General features: G+C 41.1%; 1 protein-coding gene across 1 annotated transcript in view; it reads right to left on the minus strand.

The window, feature by feature from the left end:
- SCARB2 (scavenger receptor class B member 2) overlaps positions 1–17,751 on the minus strand; it is a 55,859-nt gene that overhangs the window by 13,442 nt on the left and 24,666 nt on the right. The window contains exons 3-6 of the mRNA XM_036264956.1: positions 14,456–14,603; positions 13,001–13,189; positions 7,812–7,903; positions 2,421–2,540 (exon numbers count right to left, since the gene is read on the minus strand). Of these exons, the coding sequence (XP_036120849.1) occupies positions 2,421–2,540; positions 7,812–7,903; positions 13,001–13,189; positions 14,456–14,603 (549 nt within the window). The remainder of the gene's footprint in view (positions 1–2,420; positions 2,541–7,811; positions 7,904–13,000; positions 13,190–14,455; positions 14,604–17,751) is intronic.

The raw sequence follows: 17,751 nt of genomic DNA on the forward strand, positions 1-17,751 counted from the left end.
AAGATAAAAATGTGAGCATCCCTGCACCCAAATCTGGGGGAGGTTTCAGTAAGTTAGCAACAGTTCTTAGGTACAACACAGCTAAGGGCCTAGAGAGTAAGTGTGAAATGAAGATGCAAAAGAAAGCTGGAAAGAAGCTCCACCCACTCAATGTGTAATAAAGTAGGAGGTAAACTGTAATGAAAGATGCTTAAGAGGTAACAACTGGGATAATTTCCAAAGAAGGCCGAGAAAAAATATATAACCTGTGGTAGAAAATTAAGAAGACGACATTTAGGCCATGGCCTGTGTGGCTCAATTGGTTGAGCATCGTCCAGTGCATAGAAACATCACTGGTTTGATTCCCAGTCAAGGCACATGCCCAGGTTGTGGGTTCAATCCCTGGTTGGGGTGCACATGGGAGGCAACCTACTGATGTTTCTTTTTCACATCAATGTTCTCTCTCTGTCTCTCCCTTCCTCTCTCTAAAATCAACAAAAATATTTAAAAAATGATGACATTTAGGCCCTGGCCGGTTTGTCTCAGCGGTTAGAGCATCAGCCCGCGGACCAAAGAGTCCCAGGTTTGATTTTGGCCAAGGGCACGTACCTCAGTTGCGGTTGGTCCTTGGCCCAGGTTGGGGTCATGTGAGTGGCAACCAATAGATGTGACTCTCTCACATCGATGTTTCTCTCTCTCTCTCTTTCTTCCTCCCTCCCTCCCTCCTACTCTATCTGAAGATAAATGGAAAAATATCCTCGGGTAAGGATTAAAAAAAAGATGACATTTAGAATGGAAACTCGCATTGACAGAAATGCATGGACTGGACCAGCAAGGACATCATGCTTTGACATGCATCTCCCCCAAATAAAAAGATTTTCTGTATTTTGCCCATTGTTGATTTCAGTGGTCAACAAATTTCTGCTTCCAGTTGTTAAAGGAGTTTCAGTGGTCCCTTGAAATACTAATCACCCTCATGTTTGTATAGCACTTGAGTACAGGTATCCCCCGCTTTTCAAAAGTCTGTCAACACAACACTAGCTGTCCGGTGTGAATAAATAAAAATTATACCTATTTTTTATGTGAGATCAGCAAAAAATACATTTTTTGGTGTGCCGCAGAATTTTAGTTATTAGTTTATGTGTGTCATGAGATGAAAAAGGTTGAAAATCGCTGGTCTAAACCATGGCACAGGTAGTAGGGATGGAGAAGGGAGGATGGATGCAAGAGCTATTTTGGAGGAGAAGCCAATAGCACTTGGTGACCGGATTAAATGCAAGAGAGGAGGGATATTTATAGCGTCACCAATGTTTCTTAGCAGGGCTTACTGGGCAGGTGGTGCAATATGAGATATGAAACACCCGAAGAACAGCAGTTCTTGAAAATATTGAATCAACCATGTCAAATGTGACCAGGCCATTTCTGATTTTGAGGAGTTTCAGAAAAAGCCTTCAAAGAGTGAGTGGGAGAGGAAATGGAAGCTGTGCAAGTCAACTACTCATTCGAGCAGTTAAAGGGCGATGGTGGGAAAAGGCACAATGGGAGATTGGAATCGGGGGCTAGAGCAGGATGCCTTCCTTCCACAAAGACATAATCATGTTCATCTGTAGGGAAGGAGCCGGCAGTAAAGAGGGAGATATTACAGGGCAAGTGAGAATAGATATGATCAATGGCAAGGTCATAGCTAAGCAAACACCTATAAACTCTGAATTATGGACGACAGTATGGCTTATTTATTTATCTTCAATGTAGAAATTACCCCTTGACTAGAAAAAAAAAAAAACAGGTCAAATTTCATGCTTGATGGAGCATATGACAGTAACTAACAGCCAACTATTAATTTTATCTACTGTGTGACAAGCCCTGAGATATTTTACTAACAGTAATTAATTTGTCCTCATAACAACTCTCAAGGTAGGTGACTATTTTTATCCTTATTTTACAAATGAGGAAAGTGAAGCACAGAGTAGTTAAATAACTTTCTCAAGTTCACACAGCTGTAATTGGGAGAGCTGGTATTCAAACCCATGCAGTTAGGCCCTGGCCGGTTTGGCTCAGCGGTTAGAGCATCAGCCTGCGGTCCAGAGAGACCCGGGTTCGGTTCCCGCTAAGGGCGCGTACCTTGGTTGCAGTTTGTCCCCAGCCCTGGTTGGTCGTGCGGGTGGCAGCCCCTTGATGTGTCCTCTTCACGTCGATGTTTCTCTCTCTCTCTCTCTCCCTCCCACTCTATCTGAACAAAAAATGGAAAAATGTCCTCGGGTGAGGATTTAAAAAAACAAAACAAACCTATGCAGTTAGGTGAAGTCCATACATTGGCTCTCAATATGCCATCACCATTTATCACTGATTAAACATGAATATCCATGCCTACTAAGTGTAGCTACATATATTCCTCGCACCCTTGGTGGTCTGACAGCCAAAGATATTTTTAAAGTTCTTACCTGCAAAAATCAGATGGAAATACATAAAGGACTTCGTCTTTGGTTATAAGTGGGTGAAAAGTATCACCATCCGTTCCATTAATCATATTGCACTTGTCTGTTGTCCACCAGTCAAGTGACCTGTAATTGATAAGCACAAGAAAGAATCAAGAGGATCAAATTTGATTTTATATATTTTTCACATGGTCAGGACTTTTCAAGACTTAACTAGGAGCTTGCTACCCACAGAATCTCATTCATATGCAGACACAAGGGTGATATTGGTTAGGGACTGAATAAAGATGGGGAAAAATAGACTTCTGACCCCGAATCCATTTTGATAGAAGCAAGAGCCAAAAGTCCCCTTTTCCTTCCTCAAAAAAAGAAGTATCCTACCTAGAGGTTTAGAAATATCCATTTACTTAAAACAATGATCCAATTTAGCATTAATAATAATAGCCTGACAGACAAGTTCTGAATAAATATGTTCATCTCTTTAATATTCATGACAGAGCATTAACTCAGTTTCCCCTTGGAACAGTTCTCTGTTCCAAAATTAATAAGGGTCTTCACTTGGGTGTCAGGAAAGCTTAATACTGAATTGACTTCATACTCACTAAAAGCACAGTTTAGCTAGTGGGCTTCCCAACTAAAATAATTCTGCAATTTTGAACTGTCATTCCAAACAGAGTGAAATTTAGACATTTAAAACTATGCAAAGTCTAAGAAAGCTTACCAACACAGATTCTTTTTTTTCCTTAATACTCAATTTATCAATATTTTTTATTTACATGTGTCCCTCTTTTTCCCCCCTTTGACACATCTTCCCCGCTCCCGCCCCCCACCACTGCCTTCAGCGTACTGTTGTCTGTGTCTATTGGTTATGAATATATGCAGATAAGTTCTTTGGTTTATCTCTTCCTGCCCGCCCCCCACCCCCCATTCCATCTGACATCTGTCAGTCTGTTCCCTACTTTCATGTCTCTGGATCTCATCATATTCCACAAGTGAGTGAAATCATGTGATATTTGTCTTTCTCTGATTGACTTATTTCGTTTAGCATAACACTTTCCAGGTCCCTCCATGTCATCTCAAAGGTGAAGAGATCTTTCTTTCTTATAGCTGTATAGTATTCCATTGTGTAAATGTACCACAGCTTTTTATCCATTCATCTACTGATGGACATTTGTGTTATTTCCAGATCTTAGCTCTTGTAAATAGCACTGCTATGAACATAGGGGTGTACATATTCTTTCTGATTGGTGTTTCAGGCTTCTTAGGATTTATTCCTAGAATTGAGATCACTGGATCAAATGACAGCTCAATTTTAATTTTGGGGGGAGACACTATATTGTTTTCCATAGTGGCTGCACCAGCCTGCATTCCCACCAACAGTGTACTAGAGCCCCCTTTCTCTACACCCTTGCCAGCGCTTATTGTTTGATGATTTGTTGATGGCGGCCATTCTGGCAGGTGTGAGGTGATACCTCATTGTTATTTTAATTTTCATTTTTCTGATGATTTAGTGATGTTGAGCATTTTTTCATATGTCTCTTGGCCATTTGTGTGTCCTGTCTAGAGGAGTGTCTATTTAGGTCCTCTGCCCATTTTTTAATTGGGTTATTTGTCTTCCTTTGGTTGAGTTGTATGAGTACTCTATATATTTTGGAAATTAACCCCTTATCTGATATATCATTGGCAAATATGTTCTCCCATACAGTAGGTTCCCTTTTCATTTTGATGGTTGTTTCTTTTGCTGTACAGAAGCTTTTTAGTTTGATGTAGTCCCACTTATTATTTTTTTCCTTTGTTTCTCTTGCCCTAGGTGATGAATTGGTGAAAATTCTACTATGTGTGATGTCTGAGATTTTGCCACCTACATTTTCTTCTAGGATTTTCATGGTTTCACGAGTGACATTTAAGTATTTTACCCATTTTGAGTTTATTCTTGTGTGTGGTGTAAGTTGGTGGTCTAGTTTCTTTCTTTCTTTCTTTTTTTGCATGTAGCTGTCCAATTTTCCCAGCACCATTTACTGAAGAGACTGTCTTTACTCCATTGTATGCTCTTGCCTCCTCTGTCAAATATTAATTGAGCATAATGTCTTGGGTTGACTTCCAGGTTCTCTGTTCTGTTCCATTGATCTATATACCTGCTTTTATGTCAGTATTAGGCTGTTTTGATTACAGTGGCTTTGTAGTATAACCTGAAATCTGGAATTGTGAACCCTCCTACTTTGTTCTTCTTTTTCAAGATTGTTGTGGCTATTCAGGGTCCTTTTGGGTTCCAAATAAACTTTTGGAGTATCTGTTCTACATCTGTGAAGTATGCCATTGGTATTTTAATAGGGATTGCATTGAATCTATTGGGTATGGACATGTTAATGATGTTGATTCTTCCAATCCATGAACATGGTATATATGCTTTCACTTTTTTATATCTTCCTCTATCTCTCTTTTAAATGTCCTATACTTTTCTGAGAACAGGTGTTTTAAGTCCATGGTTAAGTTTATTCCTAGGTATCTTAATTTTTTTTTGTTGCAATGGAGTTTTTTTGTTTTTTTTAGTTTCTCTTTTTGTGTGTTCATTATCGGTGTATAAAAATGCCAATAATTTCTGGATGTTGATTTTGTATCCTGCCACTTTGCCAAATTCATTTATTAACTCTAGTAGTTTTTTGGTGGCATCCTTAGGGTTTTCTATGTACAATATTATGTCATCTGTGAATAATAACAGTTTCACTTTCTGCTTTCCAATTTGGATACCTTTCATTTTTTCTTCTTGTCTAATTGCTGTAGTTAAGACTTCCAGTACTGTATTGAATAAGAGTACTTAGCAGAAACCAAACTCAGGTGAAAGTGGACATCCCTGTCTTGTTTCTGTTCTTGAGGGAAATGCTTTTAGTTTTTGTCCATTGAGTATGATGCTGGCTGTAGGTTTTTCACATATGGCCTTTATTATGTTGAGGTACAGTCCTTCTATTCCCACTTTGCTGAGAGTTTTTATCAAAAATTGGTGCTGGGTTCTGGCCCAGTTTTGCTCAGTGGTTAGAGCATTTGCTCACATTAGAGACCCGAGTTTGGTTTCTGCTAAGGGCACGTATCTCAGTTGCAGTTTGTCCCCAGCCCCAGTTGGGGTTGTGTGGGTGGCAACCAGTCAATGTGTCTCTCTCACATTGATGTTTCTTTCTCTCTCTTTCTCCCTCCCTCCCTACCTGAAGATAAATGCAAAAATTTCCTCGGGTGAGGATTAAAAAAAAACAAAACGGGTGCTGGATTTTGTCAAATGCTTTTTCAGCATCGTTTGATATGATCATGGTTTTTATCTTTCATTTTGTTTATGTGGTGTATCACATTTATTGATTTTTGAATATTGTACCACCTTTGTATCCCTGGAATAAATCCCACTTGGTTGTGGTATATAATTTTTTAAATATATTGCTGGATCCGATTTGCTAAGATTTTGTTGAGGATTTTGGTGTTTATGCTCATCAGGGATATTGGCCTGCAATTTTCTTTCTTTGTAGTGTCTTTATCTGGTTTTGGGATTACGGTTAAGCTGGCTGCATAGAAAGCTTGGAAGTCTTCCTTTCTCTTGAATTTTTTGGAATAGTTTGAGAACAGGTGTTAGCTCTTCTTTGAATGTTTGGTAAAATGCCCCCGTGAAGCTGTCTGGACCAGGGCTTTAGTTTGCTGGGAGTGTGTTGATTACTGCTTCTATTTCCTTAACTGTTATTGGTCTGTTAAAGTTTTCTGGCTCTTCTCAGTTGAGTTTTGGAAGACTGTATGATTCTGGGAATTTGTCCATTTCGCCTAAGTTGTCAAATTTATTGGCAGATAATTGTTCACAGTATTTTCTTACAATCCTTTGTGTTTCTGTAGTGTCACCTCTTTTGTTTCTGATTTTGTTAATGTGGGTCTTCTCTCTTCGTTTCTTGGTGGGTCTGGCTAAAGGTTGATCAATCTTGTTTATCTTTTAAAAGAACCAGCTCTTAGCTTCATTGATCTTTTGTATTGTATTTTTAATCTCCATGTTGTTTGTTTCCACTCTGATTTTTATTATTTCCTTCCCTCTACTAACTCTTTGTTTTCTTTTTGTTCTCTCTCTAAATCTTTAAGTTGTATGATTAGATAGTTTATTATAAAATTTTCTTGTTTCGTAAAATAGGCCTGTATTGCTATGAACTTCCCTCTCAGGACTGCTTCTGCTGTGTCCCATAGATTTTGTGTTATTGTGTGTTCATTTTCATTACTTTCCAGGAAGTTTTTAAATTTTTTTCTTGATCCATTAGTAATGCATTCATTGTTTAATATTGTGCTATTTAGCCTCCATGTGTTTGAATGTTTTTGTTTTTATTGTAACTGATTTCTAGTTTCATGCCATTGTGATCCGAGAAGATGCTTGATATTATTTCAATCTTCTTGAACTTGCAGAGATTTAGTTTGTGACCTAATATAGTAAACATTATTATACCATAAATGTATCAGTAATTATAACATGTAGGTAAAATATTAAATTCTCTTATTAAAAGACAAAAAAATAAAAGAGCCCTAGCCAGGTGGCTCAGATAAAATTTTTTTTAAATAAATAAAGAAAGAAAATAACATACATAATCCACAATCACGACATTAAATTATGTGGCTCAGTTGGTTGAGTGTTATCCCAGGCACCGAGAGGTCACCAGTTCCATTCCTGGTCAGTGCACATGCCTGGGGTTGTGGGCTCAATCCCCAGTAGGGGGTGTGCAGGAAGCAGCTGATTGATGTTTCTCTCTCCCTTCCTCTTTCTCTAAAATCAATAAAAATATTTTTTAAAAAAGAGAACCACTTCCATCCCCCTAAAACAAACAGTGGTTTGAAAAGTATTGGTGCTGCAGCTGCACATTGTGTAATGACTACCAACAGGAAGAGTAAGACTTTAACCACTATCATTCGATTTCTCACATGCATTATCCCAATCTTGATTTATAAAATAATTATAAGTGTGTATGTATGTGTGTGTGTGTGTATCTATATCTATCTATCTATATATTTTTTTATCCTTACCTGAGGAAAGATATATATATATATATATTTGCATTTATCTTCAGATAGAGCGGGAGGGAGAGAGGGAGGGAGAGAGAGAGAAACATCAACATGAGAGAGACACATCGATTGGTTGCCACCTGCACAACCGCAACCAGGACTGGGTACGAACTGCAATTAAGGTACGTGCCCTTAACGAGAATCGAACCCAGGACTCCCCAGTCCACGGGCTGATGCTTCAACCAGCCTGGGCAATTATATTTTACATATTTATAGATTTTTCACCAAAAAAAATGACAGTTAAAATTTTATTTTTAAATAGTATGTTAGTGGACATTCAATTTAAATGAAAATTGAAAAATAATTACAGTGATGAATCATTAGACTTACGTTTTTCCTTTCCATTCCACAATCTTTGAAAAGTTAAGGTAATTGTCTTCTCCAGTTAGTAAAACATAGTCTCCATCATTAGTCCCATTTTTCTGAAAGTAAATGAATGTGATCATTTAAAGCAGGGGTGGAGAATGTCCAGCCTGTGGACCATATCAATACCAGTTAACATCACACGCCTCACTAAATTAACCAGATCAAGTATAGTAGGCTAACTTTTTTTTAATCTGCATTTGAGGACATTTTTTTTGCATTTATCTTCAGATAGAGCGGGAGAGAGGGGGGCGGGGAAGAGAGAGAGAGAAACATCAATGTGAAAGAGACACATCGACAGGCTGCCACTCACATGACCCCAACCGGGGCAGGGAACAAACTGCAACCAAGTTACGTGCCCTTAGCAGGAACCGAACCCAGGACTCTCTAGCCCGCGGGCCAATGCTCTATCTGCTGAGCCAAATCGGCCAGGGAAGTAGGCTAATTTTTAAGTTGATAATTTTGTATGGCCCATAAATGATGTTATAAATATCCAAAAGGCTCTTGGCAGAAAAAATGTTCTAAAGTAACATGACGGATAATTTTATGTGTCAACTTGGATGACTACAGTGCCCAGTTGTTTAGTTAAACAGTTGTCTAGATATGGCTGTATTTTGTAGATGTGATTTAAAATCACACTGATAATTACCATTGATATTGTGGGTGGGCTCTTTCAGTTAGATGAGGGCTTAATAACAAAATCTAAGGTTTTCTAGAGAAAAAAGAAATTCTCAAGACTGCAACATAGAAATCCTGCCTGAGTTTCCAGCCTGCCAAACCTGTCCTATGGATTTCAGACTTGCCACTTGCCAGCCCCCAAAATTGCAAAAGCCAATTCCTTAATATAAATCTCTCTAAAGTTAGATAGGCATAGATATTTATCTCCCATTGATTCTATTTCTTTGGAGAACCCTAACTGATACAGTAACTAACAAACTTAATCTTCATAAAACTGTCCTAGTTGGGCCTAAGTGCTACATGAGACTGAACCAGAACTAGAGAACAGAGTGAGGAACTGCCAAACACAGAATTATCATATGACCCTAAAACCCTACTCCTATGTAGACCCCAAGAGAATTCCATTCCAAGGTACATATCCAATGTTCATACAAAAAATCTGTATATAAGTGTTCGTAGCAGCATTATTCACAATTGCCAGAGAGCAAAAACAACACAAATATCCATTAACTGCTGAGTGGATAAACAAAGGGCGGTATATCCATACAATGGAATATTACTTAGCCATAAAAAGGAATGAATGCTGATACATGCTACAACATGGATGGACCTTGTAAATTTTATAATAAATAAAAGAAGCCAGAGCAAAGATCATATATTGTGTGATTCCATTAATATGCATGTCCAACTGCCAGAGATGGCTGCAACTCAGAGGTGGTGCCTCTTGGCTTCCATATGTATAGTGCACATGGGTGTCAAGATTTTACTTTTATATTTTGCCTGATAAAACCACACTGCAGCCCAAATGCCCTTCCTCTCTGGCTCCGAGAAAGCTCCCACACTGAGGCAGCCTGGCTCCTCTCCTCTCCTCCTGTGGCCCAGGCCAGCCCGGCCTCTTCTGCCTAGGACCAGGCGATCCAGCACCCCACAGAGCAGGAGGCAGGCTGGGCAGGGAGGGCGCTTACTTATGTTTTGTTTCAAACAAAAAAACTACCTTATTTTCTTTACAAAAGCAAAAAAGTCAATAAAAAATGATACCAACCTTTGAACTTACTAGAAAAAAAAAAAGTCTATGGATTTATAGGCAAATCCACAGAGACAGAAAGTGGTTGCCAGGGGCTGGTACGGGGGAAATGGAAGTGACTGTGGATGAGTATGTGGTTTTTGTAGGAAGGATAATAAAAATATTCTGGAATTAGAAAATGGTGGTGGTTGCAAAATCTTGTGAATATATGGAAAAAACACTAAATTGTACATTTTAAAACGGCAGTGGTATTCTAGGCGCTAGAGATGGATCAGTAAACAAAACACAATTGTTGCTGCCCTCATGTTGCATAGTGTCTAATACTATTATTATAATGTTTTCATTCTTTGAAATGTTTCCTATTAAATGCTTATTATGTGACAGGCACTTTATAGTATACTAAGAATAATAAAATAACCAAAGACTATTCTATTTCCATTGCTCTAACCTATCTTTCAAGCTTTGGCATAGATATATTTTTGGAGTTTTAATATAGATGCCTTTGGGGGTAAGAAATTGAGGCCTACTACTTGTGTTCTGCTTTCTTTTTATTTTTTATTTTGAATGGCAAGTGAAGGGAACATACTTTTCATCTGTTGCCATGTTCCTTTCTCTTTTCTTTTTTAATCCTCACCCAAGGATATTTTTCCATTTATCTTCAGATAGAGTGGGGAAGGGGCGAGAAACACTGAACATGAGAGAGACACATTGATTGGCTGCTTCCTGCACAACTCCAACCAGGGCCGGGGACCGAACTGCAACCCAGGTACGTGATGCCTGGCTGGTGTGGCTCAGTGGATTGAGCATTGTCCCGTGGACTGAGTATTGTCCCGTGGACTGAGAGGTCCAGGTTAGATTCCTGGTCAGGGCATGGCCTGGGTTGCAGGTTCAGTCCCCAGTAGGGGGCATGCAGGAGGCAGCCGATCAATGTTTCTCTTTCACATCAATCTTTCTACCTCTCTTCCCCTTCCTCCCTATCTAAAAAAAATCAATAAAAACATATTTTTAAAAAATTTCCCGTGTTATCAAAAGTTCTTTATAGATATAATTTAATGACTCCATGACAGTATGTGAAAATAATTTACTTAACCATTCTTTTTTTTTATCCTCACCTGAGGACATTTTCCCATTTTTTGTTCAGATAGAGTGGGAGGGAGAGAGAGGAAGAGAGAAACATCGACGCGAAAGGGGCACACTGAGTGGCTGCCACCTGCACAACCCAACCAGGGCCAGGGACAAACCGAGGTACGTGCCCTTAGTGGGAACCGAACCCAGGTCTCTCTGGACCATAGGCCGACGCTCTGACTGCTGAGCCAAACCAGCCAGGGCCCATTCTCTTCTTATTGAATATTCAGTTTTGAGGTTTTTTTGCTACTATAAATAATGTTGTATGAATATCTTTATGCCTAAAAACCCTTTCGGTATGTTTGTTTTCTAAACAGACCACTAAAAGTGAAATTATTAGATAAAAGAAAATGAACATTTATAAGCCTTTTGGTACATATTATCAAGTTGCTCAAGGTCACCCAGCTGTAAAGTGTTGGAAATAGCAGGATAAATCAGTTTACATTTCCCAAATGACTTTTGTTAAACTTTGCTAACCAGAGGAACTAAAATAAATGGTTTCTTGTCTCTTTTTTGCATTTCTGTATTCACTGAGATTGGACTCCTTTTTCCTATCTTTTAGCTATATACTGTAAAAACATGCACAACCTTTGTGAATTCTCTTTTCATGTTTTTTTTTGCTTACTTGGATTCTTCTTTTTGTCACTTAACATTATTTGCCAACTATGTCAACATATCAACATGGTCCACATCCATAATGGTCATGTCATGTTCCACATATGAAATTCTGTGACTTTAAGAAATGACATAGGACTCTTCCTCAAGAGCAGCAGTGTGAACATTACAACTTGGTTGAAAATTTAAATACCCCACATAAAAAAAGTGCTGAACCACCTGTTTTCAAAATGCATGTATGTTGCTTCTTAAAGTCCTCCACTTAACTCAGATGTGGCTAAGCTAAGTGGTTAAGCATTTAACTAAAACAAGATTCTCCCCAGCTGTTATCTGCCCAAGAATCAGACACTGACTGTGATGCAGCTTCCCTGTCTCTCGCTAGAACTTTGATCTGAGGAAAAGCAGGGATAAATAGGTTTTATGTTACTGCGGTAGGCATGTGAGTTGGATACAGGGAACATATTACTGCAGGAGGTTGAGAAATGTTCTGAGGACATTCACACCACTATCAAAACATAGGCAACATCCATCCTCCCGGTAGAATTGGCTAGACTGGCTGACTTCTCAAACATACTTTCCAACAACTAGAACTTTATACACCAGAGAACCCACACTCGGTGGGAGGTGCTTGAACTCTCTTACATCAAGGCGAACAGAGATACCCTAAAATCAGCGGGTTTGGATATACTTTATAATATGCAAATAAGAGTGTCTGATACTTAACCTTTTCCCTTCTTCTCAGGAGTTCTGTGAACTCACCTCATCTTAATCTTCCTCACACCCTATTCCTCCCCATTACTTGTTTGGTTGTTTCATCATTAAAGTCTTTGCAGGAAAAGTGATGGTGTGAACTAAGGTTGAGCAGTGGGGCCGGCAGACAGACCTAGAGTGTCAGAGGGGAATGATGGCAGAACCCACCAGGGCTGAGGAAAGACCCGGCCAGGCCTGGGCGGTGCAGAGCTTCACAGCCTGTCCTGGTCACTGAATGAATTCAGTGCTACTGGCTAAAGAGTTAGTATTTAGCCAGAGCAGATGAAAAACTAAACAGAAAACTTTGCCTTTTTTTTTTTTAAACCAACAACACTACAGAGAGTTTATTTGGTATCAAAATGAAAACATATACCAATCATTCATATTAATTCAGGGTCATTTTTTGAGCCAGCCATGAAGGGGAAGAATACTGGTTCCTGAAATGCACACTGCAACTAACTCATAGTTTGAAAAGTACTTTTGTGGGCTTCTCACTTAGACATTTCAAAACAACCTTTGAAGTATGGGTACTTCTAGTCTCAAGTTAGAAATGATGAAACTGAGGTTCAAAAAAGTCCCATAGTTATTAAATGAAGCCAAAATGCAAATCTAGGCCCTCTGATTCTAAATCTCATCTTTTGTTCCTGGATGCGGGGAATCCACTGAAGGTTCCAACCTAACTGGGCACTGGTAGACCTCTCCACTAATGGGCCTGCAGAGACGCAGTGACCCTCCAACCATCAGCAGGAGTCTGGGCAGCGATCACAGCCGTGCTGACAGCTCGCTGCGGGAGCAGTTTTTTCTCCCTGTACTAAAACACTTTCTTATTTTTCATATACTGTACAAGACATCTAGAACAGGCAATTTTGGTCTTCTCCTAGAAGAAACCTAAAGTGAAGATGAAACCTGGCTTGGGTGTCCCCTCCGCTGAACAAAGGGGCTCTGAAGAGAAAAATTCACTTACCCCATAGTACAATCCAAAATAGGTAGGGATGTCGGGTCTGAAAGGGTGGACGAGGGACAAGATCTCATCTTTGTAGCCCCACAGCAAATCGTGGACCGTGTGCGTCACAAAGAACTTCTGCTTGTAGGCCTTCAGCAGAGCCCGGACGAGGACCTGGATGAAGCCCTGGTCGGCCCATTCCATGGCAGTCTGAGAAGCACAGGCAAATTCAGATAGCAGTGTGCCCATCCCACTCTCCCACTGATCTTCGGCAAAGGGAGCTGGAAACTTAAATGCTGAGATCACACAGCTGAAAAATTAGCCAGCAAACTCCTCTCTGGCTGCGTGCACAAGAATAAAATTCCTGCCGTGGCTGGCAGGGCTCAGTTGGTTGAGCATCGTCCTGTGCACCAAAAGGTCAAGGCTCCATTACCAGTCAGGGCACATGCCCAGGCAGCGAGTTTAGTCCCTATCAGGGTGCCTATGAGAGGCAAATGACCAATGTTTGTCTCACATCAGTGTTTCTCTCTCTCTCTCCCTGTAGCTCTCTAAAATCAATAAAAACTTATTTTTTAAAAATATACATATAACTCTTCAGTTAATATCTTTTCTCAGTATTACATTTTCACTGTAAGCTTCAACTCCCTATTTGCTGCCTTGTTACCTACACACTGCAGGAGGAAAGGGAAAAGCTGTTTAATTACATTGGCATCTTCCTCCTGCTGGTAGGGTGTGGGGGGTGTGGCAGAGGCTGGGTCCCTTATTATAAACTTGACACCACTAGGCAGCAGGGCAGGGCCAGATCTCGGATCTAAGGTTTTCTAGGTCCTGGATCTACCATGGGTGTCCAGCAGCACTCTGAGTGGTCACCTAGAAGTTAGTGTGGGACCCTCAGACGAGGCTGGTGTAGGTGAACAGGAAAGTTTCCTGAGTGTCCAGTGTGTTATGAGATGGAATTGCCGTTGTAATCAGAGCCCAGCGGAATCACTCTAGGCTGTTCCCAACAGCCCAGCCTATTATTTGGAATGGGGAAAAACAGTCAATATATATTTTGAGAACTTAAAAATCTAAGGTAGAACTCTAAATGAAGAAGTGGCATGCAAATTCTATTGCTAGAGTTTCTGAACCAAAACAAGGGGCAAATAAATAGTTTTAAAATTATTAGCTACTCAAAAAAAATCGTAGAGACATATTTATCTACACAAGTGCTGATCCTGAAAACACAGCAAGAAATTGTGAAAAAAAAAATCTAAAATTTGCATGTTGTCACTATTTGAAAAGACCTTGTTTGAAAGACCTCAGAAAAATGTCTAAGATAAACTTTAAAGAAGAGCAGGGGGGAAAATATATTTCCCTTTTTATATATGTATCTTTTTAACATAACTTAGCTCCTCAATGTAAAGCCATAATAGCCTTAAATTAGCTTTTTCCATTCTTCTAAAACCCACAAATATGGTACTTAAAATGCTAACTTACCACTGCAGGAATATTTACTGTTCTAATTAAGTGAACTTCAGCGTCTCCAACAGACATCTCGCGTACAAAAACATAGGCCTTATTGCTAACAGCAGATATTGTTGTTCCATTATCTCCAAACTGAATATCTGTTTTGTTTCTGATTTCCCTAAAAGAAAAACATAGATTTTGTTTGAAAACAGTCACTACTTTAAAAAGCAACACTGTCCCCTTCTTTCAATATCAAAGCCATTTCCAGTATACTATTGCCAACACAACCACTGGAAAGAGCGACTGGGCCGGCTCAGGCTCAGTGGTTCCTTCCAGCAGCCTTCTCTTGCCAACCACTCTTGCTGCCAGGGTGGTTGGAGACCTGTGGGCACCCTCCAGCTCTATTAAAAAAACAGAAAGAAGCCCTGGCCAGTTTGGCTCAGCGGTTAGAGCGTCGACCTGCGGTCCTGAGAGACCCGGGTTCGTTCCCGCTAAGGGCACGTACCTCGGTTGCAGTTTGTCCCCGACCCTGGTCGGTCGTGCGGGTGGCAGCCACTCGATGTGTCCCTTTCACATCGATGTTTCTCTCTCTCTCTCTCTGTTCCTCTCTCTCCCTCCCACTCTACCTGAACAAAGAATGGAAAAATGTCCTCCGGTGAGGATAAAAAAAAAAAAAAAAAAAACAGAAAGAAGAAAGAGAGACTGCATGCAGATACTAACCCCGTAAAAACTGGAGATTAAAGCAATGTGAGAAGGAAGTGAGGCCTAGGATAGAATCTCTTTCTCAAAAAACTGTCGTTCTCATTCTTTCTTCCTTACAATTCGGAAAATGCAATGATCAAGGGTTACCTTGACCAGGGAATCAAAGCCTGAACTCTCTCCTGGGTTATGGTTGGGTCCCAAAATATATTCATTCCCGAGGAATACATATAAAATCTGAAAGAGGTCGGCCTGTTACAACACTTGTGCAATTGGCAGTTAGGGGGTTTCTGCAGTGGACTTTTGGTTGTTCGACATCCACTCCCCCTTTCTCTGGTCAGAGGAGGCCTGATTTTCTTTCCTCTCCTGCACTGGGCAGAGCTCAACCAATTCTTTCCCCTCAGCTCTGACTCCGGAGCTCAGAGCCTCCAGATGGAAAACACGATCGTGAGGATCCTCGAGCTCCGGAGATTCCGGTCCTTAAAGCTGCTCTGGACCCTGCCTCTTCCTTCCCAGCTGCAACTTGGACTCTGTAACCCACTTTATATAGCCTTCAAATAAATTATCTTTTTAGTTAAATTGGCCAGAGGTAGTTTCTCTTGCTGGCAGCCAAAGCCCCTCACACAGAAAGCACGCCCCCCCAGTCTTTTATAGATGAGAAAGGGAGATTCAGATAAAATAACCAGCCCAGGACTAACCAGGAGGCAGAAAAAGGTATAGAATCCTGCTCCCGACTTCCCGTTCTAGGTTTTCCTAGGTTTGACTCCACAGGGAAGTGAATGCAAAGTGACTGGTTAGAAAGTGGAGGAGAAGAGGAAATTTCAAAGACAAATCCCTGCCTCTGCCCAGGCTGGTGCCGGCAGGGGAGCAACCTCCACACCCCCTTTCCGATCCCAGAGCCGTTCTGCAGGCAAGGTGAAGAGGAAGAGACTGCTCTTGGAGTACCCATTTACAACCAGGGCCCAGGACCCCACACTGGCCTAGCTGACCACTAAGGAACCAGAAGCAGAAAAAGTGACCCCAGGGTGTACACGTTTGTACGCAAAGAAAGCCAAGCCAGGGAGCAGAGAGCTGGGATTCAGCATCAGGCCAAAAACCCAGGATCAACTTTGCCAAGTTTTCTAACTAATGACGACAACTGATGACCTTGCTAAAGCTTTTTCAAACTTTCTTCACTGAGCCCTGGGTCATGAACCTAGAGGCCTGAATAATCCCAACCCTGGGGCCTGCATCATTTGTGTTTGTTTATGTGTACTGACTCTGGCAGTGGCTTTTAGAGAGTGTTCTTTTTTTTTTAAATTTCTTCAGATAGAGCGGGATGGGGAGAGAGAGGACGAGAGAGAGAGAGAGAGAGAGAGAAATATCAACGTGAGAGAGACACATCGATCAGTTGCCACCCACAAGACCCCATCCGAGGCCGCGGACAAACTGCAACTGAGGTACATGCCCTTAGTGGGAACCAAACCTGGGTCTCTCTGGACCGCGGGCCGACACTCAACCCGCTGAGCCAAACCGGCCAGGGCGAGAGTGTGTTCTTTATGTCTTACCCTGTAAGAGCCTGATGTTTGGGGGCTCCGATCACTTTAAGCCTTGTAACTTGACTGGGTTTCTCAATATACTTCAAAAAGTCAAAGCCATGGCTTCCCAAACCACAAAAATATTTAATTCACTTGGCAGGCATCAAGGGTCCATGACAGGTCACTCACAGCTAATCCCATAACTTCCCCTCAGCCTTCAGCCACCCTAACGCATGACTGACACGTGGCCTCTGCAGTGTGGTGTAGCTGAAGGAAGACACCACCACTGGCTGCCAGGAACGCCTCCCGCTCTGCAGAGCAAGAAAACAAGGGAAGAGATGGTGAGGGGCCGCCCCTCGGAGCAACCCCGTCACATAGTCAGGGGACGCCAAACGCTTCTCCTTCCAAGCACGCCTGTCCTCTGGCAGCCTCGGGAGGCCACCGGCATACCTGGTTACCCGGATCTCCCCACAGCTGGTCAACAACAGCCAACTAGAAGCAGGGCGGTCTTCTGGTGAACAGCAGACTAAGAGCAAGAAGTAATTAATCGCTGCTTTACTGTATCTGACAAGACCAAAGAAGCTTCTAGACATGGAAACGAAAGCTTTTTTAAAAACCAGGCAAAGTGAATCTTAGGCTTAGACAATTAATTAGAAGCCATATTTCAAAGTGCCTGGTATGATCCCTGGTACTTAGTAGATGCCAATAAATCCTACTGATGTTGAAGGTCCCAGGACATCATAGGCTCAGACTATAGCTTGATATTTGTTATACGCAATGGTGGCCCTAGTCATTGAGAAAAGGTTGAGACCTGCTTCATGAACTATTTCATCAGGCAGGAAAACACCTGTTTGATTTCAGAGATATTTGATTTTAAATCATTTTTTTAAAGTTCTTAACTTGAAAAACAATTTTATTGATTTTTAGAGAGAGAGGAAGGGAGAAGGAGAGAGAAACATAGACCAGCTGCCTCCTGCACGCCCCCTACTGGGGACTGAGCCTGCAGCGGGGGCATGTGCCCTGACTGGGAATCCCACCTGGAATCCAAACAGCAACCTTGAGATGCACAGGACGATGCCCAACCAACTGAGCCACACTGGCCAGGGCTAA

This window comes from Molossus molossus, unplaced genomic scaffold (genome assembly GCF_014108415.1).
Source record: "Molossus molossus isolate mMolMol1 unplaced genomic scaffold, mMolMol1.p scaffold_m16_p_1, whole genome shotgun sequence".
Lineage (NCBI taxonomy): Eukaryota > Metazoa > Chordata > Mammalia > Chiroptera > Molossidae > Molossus > Molossus molossus.